The sequence below is a fragment of the Hypomesus transpacificus genome, chromosome 15, assembly GCF_021917145.1.
Source record: "Hypomesus transpacificus isolate Combined female chromosome 15, fHypTra1, whole genome shotgun sequence".
Taxonomy (NCBI): Eukaryota; Metazoa; Chordata; class Actinopteri; order Osmeriformes; family Osmeridae; genus Hypomesus; species Hypomesus transpacificus.
In genome coordinates, this window is record NC_061074.1 from 1,094,403 (window position 1) to 1,110,142 (window position 15,740).

Consider the following 15,740-nt stretch of genomic DNA (forward strand, 5'->3'; position numbering starts at 1 on the left):
AAAATGGTGCTCTTCACGACTAGCTTTCGTTTGACGTGAACTAAAGATTGTACTACAATAACCAAAACGTTCTGTAAATGTCAACTAACGTGATTGATCTTGTAGAAAATATAACAGGTTTTCATCATGTCAAGAATTGATTTTGGCTGTCACCACATGACCTCTAACGTAACACGTTTGGGGCGTAGATTTACAAGAAGGGCTGTACAAATATGGCAAATGACAGCCTGTAATAACCAATCCGTGATCGCTACTGTCGGAACTGTACTTGAGAAACCAATCGAAAAGGGTGATGGGAGGGATAAATCTTACCGACGCGGTTTGCTGCCGGGGAAACGGGAGTTTTGGGGTTGTGCGGGATTGTGCCGGCGGAGTAAGAGCTCCCGCCATTTCTCTCAGCCAGGAATTAACCTCTTGTGTGTTGCTGTGTACTTTTTACAACCGTGTACTTTACTTGTTGCATTCGTAACTTTGAACTGCAAGAATAGCGAAAGAGAAAATTCAGTCTGTTAAAAGAGGCCTAGCCAGTTAAGAAGACCGGGGAGTAGAGAACGCGCCAGACCCCCTGACGGGAGCCTGTGCTTTGCCGCGAGTTCGTGAATCCTGCGAGGCGCGCATCTCCATCCTTTTTTCGGACCAGCAGAAGTTTACTCCAGATAATCATAGTAGTGTAATTTTATCAGGCATCTTATTTTGTACGTGATGCATAAACATGGCATAACCAGCGGCGAACAGAACTTTGATGCGATGTAGCTGATAGCAAGAAGTGCTGTGTTATTGTTTTGCAGCGAGGAATTATCTGGCTAGCAAAAAACTACCCTGCTAGCTAGCTAGTTTGATGCTACACGTTGTGCTCGCCGGTAACGTGGACAGTCCTCGGTGACATTTGTTGTGTACTTGGATACATGCTAAGGCTATATTATCTTATTTTGAGTAGTTCTGTGCTAGGAGACTTATTTCTAAAGTCGACGTTACTGACGTTTTGGACTTACGATGGCACCGCTTTTGGGCCGGAAACCCTACCCGCTGGTTAAGCCGCTAGCCGAGCCGCCAGGCCCAGCGGAGGAGGTCTACATCATCGAACACACCAAGGAGGCCTTCAGGAACAAAGAGTATCCTTCTACATGATGTCAGACTCGAATCTATCCGCCACACGTTAGCCACTTAGCTAAGCTACCCATAGAAGCACGTCACTATGTATTCAGAACAATTATACCTAGTTTCATTGATGATATTCGGTGTTTGTCGTTTTTGTTTTGCGTGGTCTTTACATATTGTTTCTCTCCGTCACACACTCGCATTCATAGACACGGGTTTCTAGCCTCGCTAGCGTTAGCTAGGCAGTGTTTCGATTCGTTGACTTGTTATTCCTGCACGTAATGCTCGTCTTGTTCATTATGTCTATTAGCCCACTCGCTTTTAAATGTATTTCATTGTTGTTGTTACCCCTGTCATAGGGGTTTGCATACTCTTCATTTGTATACAGTATTAGCTGACTGACATTTTAAAATATGCTGTCCGGTACCCAGTGTGTGTAAGTTTAGCTTTGAGTTGGAAGCATTGCCTTTTAGCAAGGTTGTCCGATATAGGAATCTAAAGTGACATAACTACTAATTTAATTAGTGACATAGAAGCTGCAAGGATGATGTTAACGTGGTAGCCATGGTTGTTCACATGCTACTTTTCAAAAGTTTAGTTTTAGTGTGCTTTTGTAAAGTGGCATGTGATTTCGGTCTAGTGATTATAGTTTAAGTTGGACATAGGACCTTACCCACAGCTTGCCTTTTAATTATTGAGATAAATTGCTACATGGTTCATTAATAATAAATAAGGGGCCTCTTGTGGTTGGCTGAGGAAATGACAGATAGTGAACCTCGTTTTGACTCGATGTGAAGAGGTAAACTTTTTTTTCTTCCTGTAAGCAATTTTGTTGTTGGTTTCCTGATATAATGGCTGCAGAGAGTACGAAGCCAGGCTGCAAAGGTACAGCGAGCGCATCTGGACCTGCAAGAGCACTGGCAGCGCCCAGCTCACTCACAAAGAGGCCTGGGAGGAGGAGCAAGAAGTCACAGAACTGTAATTATACACTTCACGTCACCCAGTTTTTCAACCATTTACTCTAGATTCTGCTATAGAGCAGTTGCCTACATGATTTTAAAAGCATATGACTTCTGTTGGGACATGTACTTTTTAAATAGTTTGTGAATGTCTGGTAGTGACCATTTGCACGTCACAAGAAAATGTGAGGACAGTTGCGTTTTATAGCAGTTTGATAATGAGTGACCTGATCAGTGCCAAGGTTATTTACATTTTGTGAGTAGAATACATATCCCTTCTCTTGTTCCTGTTCTCAGGAGTGATCCAGTCTCTCAGAGACAGACATGGTGACTTGCACACTTACACATGATTGATTCAGTTTCATATGATATAACAAAACCGTCACTCAGATCAAGAAAGAATCTACAAACGTTCCTTTCACCCTGTGAAGGTCATGTGATGTACAGCTCCGTTGTGATTGGACTTGGTTCAGTGCCCCTCCTTCCATTCTATTTACAGTCTCTACAATTGAGTCATCATTGAATCCAGTGTGGAATGGACAGTGTTTCTCATGCTACCAAAGGACTGGGCAGAATCATGTTGTGTATATGCCCACTCGGAGGATACAAAAGGTTTCATAACAGCTTGTCTGCTTTCTGTACATTGGCCCCTGGCACTGTCAAAGAGCGTAGGATTCAGCTAGCTGAGAATGTTGCACACAACTATCGGAAGCAAATCCCAGCAGTGCTGCAGCCAGCCTGAGCAGCCAGGCTGAGCTCTTGCCCTCAAAGCAGGCAAGATCAGCCAACGTATTTAAAACGGTCTATTAATACTGTGGCGTATACGGAGCGAGTGGTCTCCCCCTACTGGACATCCTGAACTTTACTGTCAAGATGTTATGAAATCCTTTTGTCACCCGCTGCATAACAGTGCTGTGTGGTGGAATGCAGGGATGTGGTCCTTGGTATTTCTGGGTCTTTTTACAGGAAGTTACATCTCTAAGCATATTTTTGGTCAACTGAATAATAAATTAACCCTAACCTTAACTCCAGAAATGCATATATATACATATATATATATATATATATATGTGTGTTGAATAATAATAATGGACGAATACATTATTATAAGTTCAAAGATGTGTGCAAATTCCTTTAGGAAACGTGCACTAATACAGGACATCAGACGGGGCGAATGCTGCAGGGTATATCTATACCATGAGGGTTTAGTGATGCGTGTTTGTCCCTTGGTTGTGTTCAGCCTCCAGGAGGAGTATCCCCTGTGGTTCGAGAGGCCTGTTCTGGAGATGGTCCACCACAACACTGTGTCTTTGGATAAGCTAGTGGACCAGGCCTGGGTGGAGATCCTCACCAAGTACGCTGTGGATGAAGAGTGTGACTTCCTGGTGAGTCATCCCTTAAAGAGGACGTGGTGAGATTGAAGGTTGGGTTGGGCGGTATGACAAATACATTGGCAATCTTCGGTGGGGTGAATTGCGTTGGTGGGGGTTTTTTTTTTCTTCAGTATTTTGCGGATTTAAAGTCCTTTGTTATGGTTACTTAAATGTACATAATTATGTTATTTTGCAAATTGCCGAATACATCGGCAATCACTGACTGAAGCAGTGATGTTTCAAAAGTGGTTAAATGTATAGGGTTAGGTACCAAAACCTGGTGCCAATAATGACACCCGTTCCTTTACGAACGGTATCTACTGAAGTGCAAATAACGGTTGATATCAAGGGTGGGGACCTTTCATACTTACAAATGTTGTGTGACTGGACCATCTCATTTGATGTGAATAGCCCTGATACACTGTGACTGACTTTGATAAGACTGCCGGTAAGACGTTTGGTATGAAGAAAGTAATGCTCTTTTTGCGTTCAGCTGGGGAAAGATAAAAGTCTGCGTGTGAAGATAGTGAAGATCCACCCTCTGGAGAACCCCGAGGGCGAGGCAGCAGAGAAGAAGCTAGAGGGAGCCTGCGATTCTCCCTCCAGTGACAAAGAGAATGCCAGCCAGGAGAACCAGAAGAAGGAGCTGCTGCCCCGGGAGGAGGAGAGCAGCCGGAGAGAGAGTCTCAGTGAGTACCTGCCACAGGGGGGCCCAGCACAGGGGGGCCCAGCACAGGGGGGCCCAGCACAGGGGGGCCCAGCACAGGGGGGCCCAGCACAGGGGGCCCAGCACAGGGGGCCCTGCTAGGACAAATCCACATCAACGATGTCTAACGAGGATGGGATTTTGAGTCCTGTACTGAAAACGCCCACCAAGTGACATCACATGGGGCCTTCTTTTTGAGGGCAGAATGCATCGCATGGTTTCTCTGCTGGGATGAGTTGTGTTTGTAAAGTGTTTGTTATTGCTAGGTGACCGGGCACGTAGATCTCCCAGGAAACTGCCCACCAGTGTAAAAGAGGAGAAAAAGAGATGGGTTATGCCCAAATTCCTTCCACACAAGTATGATGTAAAGCTCATCAACGAGGATAAGGTTTGGGTCTTCCGTTTTCACTTTGACAATGTCATTTACTTAGAGATTACCATCAGAGTGGGAGCATGATGATGTCTAGCTGTTGTCATATCTAAATGTGTCATCTGCACCCAGGTCATCAGTGACGTTCCTGTGGACAGCCTCTTCCGGAGCGAACGTCCCCCGACCAAGGAGATCATGCGTTACTTCATCAGACACTATGCACTGAGGCTGGGGACAGGGGAGAGCGCCCCCTGGGTGGTGGAGGACGAACTGGTGAAGAAGTTCAATCTGCCCAGCAAATTCAGTGACTTCCTGCTGGATCCATACAAGGTGAATGTTCACCTTTTCCCCCGAAAACCTTAAAGAACCCAGTAAGAATGTAGTTTGAGGGATTCCATTAATTGTTTGTCTCTTTAGTTCTTGGCTGAGAATTCTACCACCAAACGCAAGAGCTTGACCTCACCCGAAGGAAAACCCAGCAAAAAACTCAAGACTTCAGAGTCCAGTGAAGATCAAAACGAAAAGAGCGAGAAGAAGAAAAAGAAGAAGGACTCTGTGAACATGCCGCTGAGCCCCACACTCTGGGGCCACATGCAGGTCAGGCTCACAGCACGTGGTCATGAGGGGGGGGGTTAGTCAGCTGACACAGGACACCTGTGAGCAGACAGCCTTGAGTTACCTGTCTTGTTTGTTGTTGACTTTATAATCTGGGGATTAAATACAAGAGTAGCCCTGCTGGATTAATGAATCCAATAATTGTAATAGTATGTTTTTTTGTTGTTGTTGTGCTTTTAAAAATTGTTATTCTTATTTCATTTAAAGAAAATGAATGGCTCCCCTCTGAAAGTCAAAAATGGAACCCCGAAGAAAGCAGAAGGTAAAGGATCCGCCACTCCAAAGTCAGGCAAGAAGCCCGGAAACAAGAAGAGCAGCAGGAGCAGGAGCAACCTCAAAACCGATAAAGGTGGATCCAAGAAACCCAAGATGAAGCAAATGACCCTGCTGGACTTGGCCAAGAACGCTCCTGCCGGCAGCCCCAAAAAAAGAGCCCGCAGCTCTGGACCCGGGACGCCCAAGTTGGGCAAGCCCCTGCCCCCCATGGCCCTGCACCTCCTGCGCTACTACAAGGAGAACAAGGGCAAAGAGGACAAGAAGAATGCCCTGTCCTCCCTCATCTCCAAGGCAGCCAAGGCCCTGTCTCCGGACGACCGCAACCGCCTCCCCGAGGAGCTGAAGGACCTGGTGCTGAAACGCTGGGAGCTGCTGGAGCAAAAGCGGCTCTGGGCTGCCATGAGCGAGGAGGAGAAGCAGGACGTGATGCGCAAGAAGCGCGAGGAGATCAAGGAGAAGCTGAGGGAGAAGGCCAGGGAGCGCCGCGAGAAGGAGATGCTGGTGCGCCGCGAGCAGCAGCGCCGCTACGAGGACCAAGAGATCAAGGGCAAGAGCCTGCCCACCTTCAAGTTGGTGGACATGCCCGAGGGACTGCCCAACGCCTTGTTTGGAGACGTCGCCATGGTGGCCGACTTCCTCAACTGCTACGCGGGCCTGTTGATGCCGGACGACCAGTATCCCATCACGGCCGTGGCGCTGATGGAAGCCCTGGCTGGAGAGAAGGCGGGTTTCCACTACCTGAACCGGGTGCTGGTGGTGCTGCTCCAGACCCTGCTCCAGGACGAGCTGGCCGAGGGCTACAGCGAGCTGGACATGGCCCTGTCGGAGATCCCCCTCACCATGCACTCCGTGTCCGAGCTGGTGCGCCTGTGCCTGCGGCCGTGCGACGCCCACGGCGAGCACAGCGGCCAGGGCTCGGACGACTGGGCCCTGGGAGGCTTCGACGACGTGGTGACCAGCGAGTTCCTGGAGCGCCTGGAGACGGTGGAGGTGTTTGAGCTGACCCCGCAGGACAAGACCAGCCTGCTGGTGGCGCTGTGCCACCGCATCCTCATGACCTACTCCGTGGAGGACCACGTGGAAGCCATGCACCAGCGCTCAGCCGAGCTCTGGAAGGAGCGCCTCGCCTCGCTCAAGGAGGTCAACGACCGCAAGAGGGCGGAGAAGCTGCGGCGCAAGGAGCAGATGGAGGTCAAGGGGGACGGGCCCACGGCCACAGCCAAGCCCGAGAAGGAGGGGAAGGTGGAGGTGAAGAAGGAGGGGAAGGTGGAGCTGAAGAAGGAGGGGAAGGTGGAGGTGAAGAAGGAGGGGAAGGTGGAGGTGAAGAAGGAGGGGAAGGTGGAGGTGAAGAAGGAGGGGAAGGCTGAGCCGGACCAGGATGACATGATCAGCTCGGTGAAGAGCAGGAGGCTGATGTCCATCCAGGCCAAGAAGGACAAGGAGGAGCAGGACAGGCAGAACAAGGGTGAGAAGCAGGGGGGCGTTTGGTCGAAACCACTCGCTCACAAACATGTTCACACACCAAGTGACATGTACTCAACGACCCATTTTTAAGATGGTGGCTCACTACGGCAATCTGAAAAATGGGACAGTCCCTGATTGGCCCTGGCTGTCACATCATGATCAAATTGAGCAGGTCACTAACAGCACCCATAGTAGAGCCCGATCGATGAAGGATTTTTAAGGGCGATACCGATACATCGGCCGATATAGATATATAGAGATGGATAGAATCCAGAAACGCGTAACAAAAGGTACCGATTTTCCTAACACTCTGCCTCAGGGTTTCCCGAAGAAAATTTGTGTGGGGGGGGGGGGGGGGGGGGGGGGGGGGGGGGGGTGGGGGTTCCTGCGGGAAACCCTGGGCGTTCTAAACATGTTGCCAACAGGGATGTTCTAGAGTGTCCTCTGGTGGACACAAACTATGCAATGCCAACACTAACATGGTTGAAGGGTGTTTTGTCCGTAAAAGGAAAATTCCTAACATTGGCCGATTATATCGGCCTGCCGATAAATCTGTCGGGCTGTAACCCATAGTATAGTGGAAATAAATCTGATACAAAAAGTAATTTCCCATAATAACTACGTTTCTGGTCCACAGCTGAATTGGGACAAAATGAAAAGTTCTCTGTTAATTTTAAGGTGAAGATATGGGGGTGTGGTGGGGTTAGGGATTGTGAGGTACAGTAAACCTGGCGTGGGTGCAGTGTCGTGCCAGGGTGGGCTGTCAGGCAGGCCCCTCCCCCATATCATTCTCATTGGATCCTGGTCTGTTCCTCCCTGTGGGCAGAGCGCATGGAGAAGGAGGCAGAGGAGGAGCGCGTCCGCAAGCAGAAGGTCTCCGCCGAGAGGGCCTTCCAGGACGGCATCCTCAAGGCTAAGCTGGTCTTCAGGAGAATCCCCCTGGGAACGGACCGCAACCACAACAGGTCATAACACAGGACATCACCACATCGACGCTGCTGTTTTTCCACTCATGCCTGTACAGGGATTCTCCAGGCAGTTTGTGTAAATGCAAAGCGTGTGCGTGTTCCTCTCAGGTACTGGCTGTTCTCCGACGTGGTGCCTGGCCTGTACATTGAGAAGGGCTGGGTGCATGAGAGCATCACCTACAGCTACACCCCCCCTGCTGAAGAGACCAGCGGCGAGGAAGAGGAGGAGGAAGAGGAGGAAGAGGGTGAGTGTCACATCCTCGAACCACCCGTCATCGTGCCGCCGTTTAGATGTAACAGCCCTGTGGCTAACGCCTGCCCCCTCGTTCCAGCAGGTGGAGACAAGGAGGAGGAAGAGGAGGAGGAGGAGGAAGACAGCATCGATGGTGCTGAGGCGGCCCAGTCTGGAGCGCTGGCTGACGTGTGCAGAGAGACCACGGTCCCCAAACAGGGACAGAACCTCTGGTAGGAGCCACCAAGCCCAGGACATCGACCAGTGTGTCTGCACCACTACAGCAGCTCTGGATTAGCAGCCATGTTTAGTCCATGTTCTTGTTTCAACCTGCACCCCCCCTCCCCCCGCCTGTGTTGTGGCAGGTTTGTGTGCGACACGCCCACAGAACTAGAGGAGCTGGTGGAGAACCTCCATCCTCAGGGAGTCCGAGAGAGTGACCTGAAGAGTAAGCTGCAAGTTAGGTGAGAAGATTGGATGCTCGCTTATATACTCACTGACTGCCACTCACGCACCAACACACACACGCACTCACTCCTTCCAACTGTATCCTATTTGCCTTTGCAGGTACCAGGATGTCCTCCACTCTATCTACCTGACCCGCAAGAACCGGATAGGCCTCCGGAGCTGTGACGGCCACCAGGAGCTCCTCAAGTACCTCCGCAGTGACATCATGGAGGTGGCCTCGCGTCTGCACAAGGGGGGCCTAGGCTACCTGGAGGACAACATTCTCTTCGAAAACAAGGTCCCTTACACTCCCCGCTCATGGTAGAAACGGATGCAGTCTATGGGCCGGCATGGCGATGTTTTGTGGTTTTTCCTGTTGCACTTCCCGTACTGTGAACCCTCTGACCAGGGTGTTTATTGTGTCCGGTCCTCAGTTGCGAAACATGGAGAAGCTGAAGGAGTTTGGAGAGTGCATCATCACCGTCCAAGACTGCGTGATCAAGAAGTTCCTCCAGGGCTTCATGGCTCCCAAGCAGAAGAAGAGGCGGAAGCAGGCGGGCGGGGAGGAGAGCAGCAAGGCCGAGGAGGTGGACGAAGACAAGAAGCTGGCGGAGGAGGCCAGGGTGAGCCACTCCTCCTGTCCTCCTGTCGGTCTCCACTGGCCACGGCCTCTGTAACCCGTCTCTCCCCCTCTCCCTTCCAACAGGTGGCGACGGCGGTGGAGAAATGGAAGACAGCCATCCGCGAGGCCCAAACCTTCTCCCGGATGCATGTGCTTCTGGGCATGCTGGACTCGTGCATCAAGTGGGACATGTCGGCGGAGAACGCTCGGTGCAAGGTGTGCAGGAAGAAAGGTGGGTATCCTGACTTCACGCTGCAGTCTGAGGCTCTGCACGGCCACAGGAAGAGCGGAGCGCCTTACCTAATCCAAGAGGGTTCTGTTTCCTGTGAACCAACACCGGTTCCTCTTTCAATAAAAACGATTCTCAACCACTCAACCACGTCATTCCACAAGTAGCCAGTAGGTGGTAGCAGAGCTCTGTATATCTGAGCACCAGTATGGAAACTTGGTACAGTTCATTTGGTAAACCACTCATTATAGTGCTATGTACAGTTGGAAGTTTGATGCCTGACTCTCTGATTGGTCCCTTCGTTAGAGGATGACAAGCTGATTCTATGTGACGAGTGTAACAAGGCCTTCCACCTGTACTGCCTGCGTCCCGTGCTGCACCGGATCCCTGCTGGGGAGTGGCTGTGCCCTGCCTGCCAGCCCACGGTGGCACGCCGCTACTCCCGCGCCAGGTACCCTCATCCCCCCCAGCACAGTCACCTCACCCCAGCACAGTCACCTCACCCCAGCACAGTCACCTCACCCCAGCACAGTCACCACAGTCACCTCACCCCAGCACAGTCACCTCACCCCAGCACAGTCACCTCACCCCAGCACAGTCACCTCACCCCAGCACAGTCACCACAGTCACCTCACCCCAGCACAGTCACCTCACCCCAGCACAGTCACCACACTCACCTCACCCCAGCACAGTCACCACACTCACCTCACCCCAGCACAGTCACCACACTCACCTAACCCCAGCACAGTCACCACACTCACCTGATCCCCCAGCACAGTCACCTGATCCCCCAGCACAGTCACCTGATCCCCCAGCACGATCACCTGACCCCTCCAGCACAGTCACCTGACCCCAGCACAGTCACCACACTCGCCTCACCCCAGCACAGTCACCACACTCGCCTCACCCCAGCACAGTCACCTCACCCTAGCACAGTCACCACACTCACCTCACCCCAGCACAGTCACCTCACCCTAGCACAGTCACCACACTCACCTAACCCCAGCACAGTCACCTCACCCCAGCACAGTCACCTCACCCCAGCACAGTCACCTCCCCTTACCGCACCCCAACATACGTTACCTCTCCCCACATAAATACATCTGACATTACCTCCGCCCACCCTACTTCAAAATGTGGTGGTTGTGTCGCATGGAAAAAGCTGAGCTTATCTCCTACCGTTTCCTGTGTTACAGGAACTACAATGAGGATACGGAGGAAGAGGAGGACAGGGAGTCTGAGGAGGAGTCGGAGGAAGAGGAGGACGATGAAGAGGAGGACAACGATTACAAAGCCATGGGGCACAGCTGTGAGTGGAGCCTTCCTCAGAACCAACGCCTTCTGCGATGGGGGGGGGGGGGGGGGGGGGAGAGATCCTCACTGCTTCAGCCCTGTGTAGTGTGAGGAAAGGGCTTTGGGCTGTTTCAACAGCCGGGACAATGGGACTAGCCGGAGAGGGATGGGAATGACTGCCATGCTGGAGCCACTCTGGCCCCTATTCTCCTCCTGCCCATTGTCCCAGGGTGCTCGTCTGAGTCCTGCTAGGCAGCCCTCTTGATGTGTGGGGCTCGTCCCCCTGGCTACACTGAGCTGATGTGGCAGGCTGATCCTCTGTGAGTCCAGCCCTGCACGCTAGCTAAACACACAGACTCTAGTGGGGCTGTGGGTGGAGGCCTGTGGAGCTTACAAGTGTCTCATCTACTCAGCAGGAGATCAGGAGAGGAGCTTCTGGTCATTTAACAGCACCCCAGCAAAAACAATCTGGATGTTTTTGACTGTTTTTGACCGTTTAAAGATGATAAATAAGCATTGGTTGACGACAGTTCCCCTCAGATTTTGGCATAGTCATAAATGTTTTTCATCAAGTAAAATTGATCTGTAACTAGTGAATTCCCCCCCCCCCCCCACACACACAGTAAGACCACGGAAGAAGAAGAACAAACAGCTGTCGTCGCGCTCCAAAGGGTCCAGTAAGCACAAGTCTAAGAAACACTCTCCCCCTAGTGGTCGGGGCAGCAAACAGCGGGCCCGGCCCAGCAGCCCTGCTGACATAGATGAGCTGGTGAGGACCAACATACACAAACTCACTCTGAGGCAACAACAGCGTCTTTGTCTTTAGTTAACTTGTGAGTGTGTGATTAATGGGATAGGGTGTCTCAGTTGTTTATATTGTATATGTATTATTTAACTTGTTGTCATTGTTCTTTATGGAGCTTGAAGTGACAGCGGCAGCAGTTGGAGTAAAAGGTGTGTTTCTGCAGGTACGACAGAGCACCAGGACAGGAGTGAGCCGGCAGGTTCTGGAACTGGAGCGCTGTGAGGAGATCCTTCAGAAAATGGTCAAGTTCCGCTACAGCTGGCCCTTCAGGTGAGAGCGCAGGCTTGACAACCCCCGTCACCTGTCCCCTTTTTAAACATGTCCGAGAAGACCTGCGTGCAGCGACACGTCTTAATGTCTGACACGTTGCTGCCCTGCAGAGAGCCCGTGTCCGCTGACGAGGCGGAAGACTACCTGGACATCATCTCCAGCCCCATGGACTTCCAGACCATGCTGGCCAAGTTCTCCAAGGGCCAGTACCGCCACGCGCAGGACTTCCTGGAGGACATCAAGCTGGTGTTCTCCAACGCCGAGGAGTACAACCAGACCGGCAGCTCGGTGCTCTCCTGCATGACCAAGACGGAGCAGGCCTTCAGCGAGCTGCTGCACAAGCTGCTGCCCGGCCTCAGCTACCTGCGCCGGCGCCAGCGCAAACGCCTCAGTCGCACCCCGGCCCACTCAGAGGACCGCAGCGAGGAGGAGGAGGAGGAGGAGGAAGAGGAGGAGGAGGAGGAGGAGGAGGAGGAGCAGCAGCAGCAGCAGCAGCAGAAGGGGAGGAAAAGGCAGAACGGCAAGGTGGGCCGGCCCAGGAGAGTGGTGGTGGAGCAGGCGAGGAAAACCAAGCGTGGCAGACGACAGCTGCAGGAGGAGGAGGAGAGCGAGAGCGAAGGGCACGCTGCCGTGAGGAGGAAGACCAAGCGTGGCAGACGACAGGAGGAGGAGGAGGAGGAGGAGGAGGAGAGCGAGAGCGAGAGCGAAGGGCAGGCTGCCGTGAGGAGGAAGACCAAGCGTGGCAGACGACAGCAGCAGGAGGAGGAGGAGAGCGAGAGCGAAGGGCAGGCTGCCGTGAGGAGGAAGACCAAGCGTGGCAGACGACAGGAGCAGGAGGAGGAGGAGAGCGAGAGCGAAGGGCACGCTGCCGTGAGGAGGAAGACCAAGCGTGGCAGACGACAGGAGCAGGAGGAGGAGGAGAGCGAGAGCGAGAGCGAAGGGCAGGCTGCCGTGAGGAGGAAGACCAAGCGTGGCAGACGACAGCAGCAGGAGGAGGAGGAGGAGGAGAGCGAGAGCGAAGGGCAGGCTGCCGTGAGGAGGAAGACCAAGCGTGGCAGACGACAGCAGCAGCAGGAAGAGGAGGAGGAGGAGAGCGAGAGCGAAGGGACCGCTGCCGTGATTCGGAAGAGCAAGCGGGCGGCCGTGAGCACCAGCAGGAGAAACTACCAGGAGCAGGAGAGTGACAGCGAGCGCGACAGGAGAACTCGCCGGCGGGGGGGCCAGGGGGGCGGCGGGGCTGGCAGCAGTGACGAGGACAGGCCCAGCCAGCGACATTCCAAGAGGAGGAAACGCTCCTCGTGAAGTCCAGGGGGGCTTCGGTGGCTCTTGAATTCTTCTGGCCCTTCTAAAAGGACTCCCACAGAAATGGGACTCCGCTCTCAGATGGAGTTTTCCTTTTTTTCCTTTTTTGGTGTTCAGATTTATGTTCATATTTTGAAATTGATAGAAAACTGATTTATATTTGTAACGCAATTTAATATTGGTGATTTTTTTCAACCGGGAAAACAACAAATTGACATGTGATGTTGAGGGTTTGTGACACCCCTTTAAGAGTCTTTAATTTGACCTGATCCCCATTCCTGCCTTCTCTTGCCCTGGTAATCCTCCCAAGAACAGCAGCATCTGCCTCCAAGAAGCAGGATGGACACTTGGGCCATGGGGAAGGGGCTTCATGTGCGTTGCCCACATGATCCCAAGACACTGACCATCTCATGTTTCTTAAGATATGTCACCCACTTGTGCTAAGCAATCCCCACTGGTATAGATTGATGACTTTTTAAACACGTTCAGTTCAGTTCCTCCTTTTTCAGTGCAGAGTCCTGCCCAGGTTTCAGCCACGTGGTTTGCAGGAATGGTCATGCTCCCCAGGTTACCACAGTTGTAAAATGTTGTGACCTCTCACCTCTACCAATCCTCCAGGCTAAGGTGAGGCCCCTTCCTCCTCCACAGACCTGTCGGCTCCAGAGACAGTGTCGGGGCCAGGTGACTGATGGTATACAGTGTATTTGTATGCTAGAAGCGCAAATCTGCATGGGAACATATGTAGACAAATGCATTCACATATGAAAATATTAGTTTTTTAAATTCCCCCACCCACCCACTTACATTCTGCTAAATATCATTGGAAAGTAGTATATGAAATACCTCCTAGATGCATCCCATAGTCCAGTCAGGCTCCAGGATTTTATCATTAGTATCCTATGGCCACCAGGTGGTGCTGTTCAGTTGCACAGAGAACTGCTGCTTTAACATGCCGAGCGATCAATCCCACAGTGTCAGTGTGGTGCAGACTGGTTGGAGACTGTGAAACCCCTCCCTCCTGCTGCACGAAGCCTGCCTCCATCCACCCCCTGGACAGATGGACCCCTTCAGTAGGGTGCTGTAGGTACTGGCGAGGTCATGACATACAGAGCTCTTGGTTTTCACGTTGGAACGTTGCACCCTTATATGCAGTGTTCCAACATGGATTAGCATCGTCCCCTTGCTCTATTAGGATCATTTGGCCAGTTATATGAATGCTTTTATTTCTTTTTGTTCGTTTTGTTACTGTTTTAGATCACACTTGTGTAAATGATTGGGGAATCATTACTGACTGTTATATCACCTCGATAAATCCTATTTTGATCCGACTGATCTGTTAATCCAATCTACAACATGCAAAAGTGACTGCCCTCTCGACAGTTCCTGACTGTAAATGCTTTCTTTATTTCTGCAGGAACAACCAAGTCTTTTACACTTACCTGTTTATATTTATAGTCTGAGCTGGGGTTGGAATTGGGCAGAGTTTGGGCCTCCTGTGTAAAGAACTTCCAATAAAGATTATGAACACGAAGCGTAGCTCTTTCGTGTTTGTACTTGTAGTTTCCCCAGTCATCACTGCCAATCGCCAACTGGCCACAGGGTGCAGGTTACCACGAGAAAGGAGGCTGATGTGTTTTCTTTACTTTTTAATAAAACTTGATTGTCCTGTTCTCTAGAGTGGACTCTTATTTTGTTCGCAAGTATCAAGGTGTGCAGACACCATGTTTACAGTAAGGTTAAGCACTTAATGCAGAAGGTGGACAGAGCTTCTTAATCCTACCGGTCAGGTTGTCCTACCATGGTTTACTGCACTTATACACTGCAAGGTTAGAGTTGGCCTACAGTCGGAAAATCTGACAAGGTAGGATAAATGGGCAGAGCATGGGCTGAGAGGAGAGCGCTTGGCAGGGGATGTGTAGGAGAGGTGTGTTGGCTTCAGCCATCCAGCCTGTCATTCTCTTTAATTATGCTCTGGTGTTTGTGTTGGACATCTCGGGTGGCTCCAGGTAATGACTTCTCCTCACTGAAGGGAAGACGGGCTAGACTTTCCAACAGCAGACTGGAGGTGTTCTACGTTGAGGGGGGGAGGCATGTGGTGCAGAGCAGAAGACATGCAGGAGGAGAGGAAAGGGTAGGATAAGACGGCTGCACTTTCTACTATAGAAACAATGTAGGCCTCACTCCTTGAAGGGTGACATCTTTTTTTTTCTCGATATGTTCACCGTCATCCTTATTCCCATGGCTGTGTTCACTAACCTGGATTTTTGAGCAGCACAATGTTGTGGTTTTAGTTTGGATGCCGTCATGACCGAAGCTCAAACAAGCCAGGGATAAGACCACCATTCGATAAGCAAACCATTGCCACGCGCAGACTAGCCTTTGAACCAGAGCAGACTGCCAGTGGGTACACTGTGCACGCCGGACAGAGTTCATACACATGGACCAGGCTTGGCCTCCTAGCAAATATTGACACACAACTGGGTTCCAATGCACTGCTCGCTGCAGAGGACATTTGGCAGGGGCAAAGTGTGTCAAAGTCTTATTCAAATGGCAATTATGTGTATTCTGTAGGCTGTAAGATAACGTGTTTTGCCTTCTTATGTGGTCTTTTGAACCATATCAAGGTGGTTTCTTTCTTGACGCTTGTCATTTGCCAACTGGATTGGTTGTGGAAGATGATTTGGATTTTGGCAACATTTTGGTAATAATCA

General features: G+C 51.3%; 1 protein-coding gene across 2 annotated transcripts; it reads left to right on the forward strand.

Annotated features, from left to right (window-relative positions):
- Window positions 1-325: 325 nt before the first annotated feature.
- baz1b (bromodomain adjacent to zinc finger domain, 1B) lies at window positions 326-14,699 on the forward strand. 2 transcript variants are annotated; one of them, XM_047035520.1, is made up of 20 exons: window positions 326-1,112; window positions 1,960-2,076; window positions 3,298-3,442; window positions 3,924-4,119; window positions 4,403-4,524; window positions 4,639-4,836; window positions 4,924-5,103; window positions 5,329-6,862; window positions 7,688-7,826; window positions 7,938-8,074; window positions 8,162-8,294; window positions 8,427-8,525; window positions 8,629-8,806; window positions 8,943-9,131; window positions 9,215-9,362; window positions 9,666-9,810; window positions 10,556-10,668; window positions 11,276-11,421; window positions 11,621-11,727; window positions 11,838-14,699. In XM_047035520.1, exons 1-20 carry the CDS (start codon window positions 994-996, stop codon window positions 13,027-13,029), a joined length of 5,337 nt encoding a protein of 1,778 aa, XP_046891476.1. In that variant the 5' UTR covers window positions 326-993; the 3' UTR covers window positions 13,030-14,699. The 2 variants fall into 2 exon arrangements, with proteins under 2 accessions (XP_046891476.1, XP_046891478.1); XM_047035522.1 differs by having other exon boundaries at window positions 8,165-8,294.
- The last annotated feature ends 1,041 nt before the right edge of the window (window positions 14,700-15,740 follow it).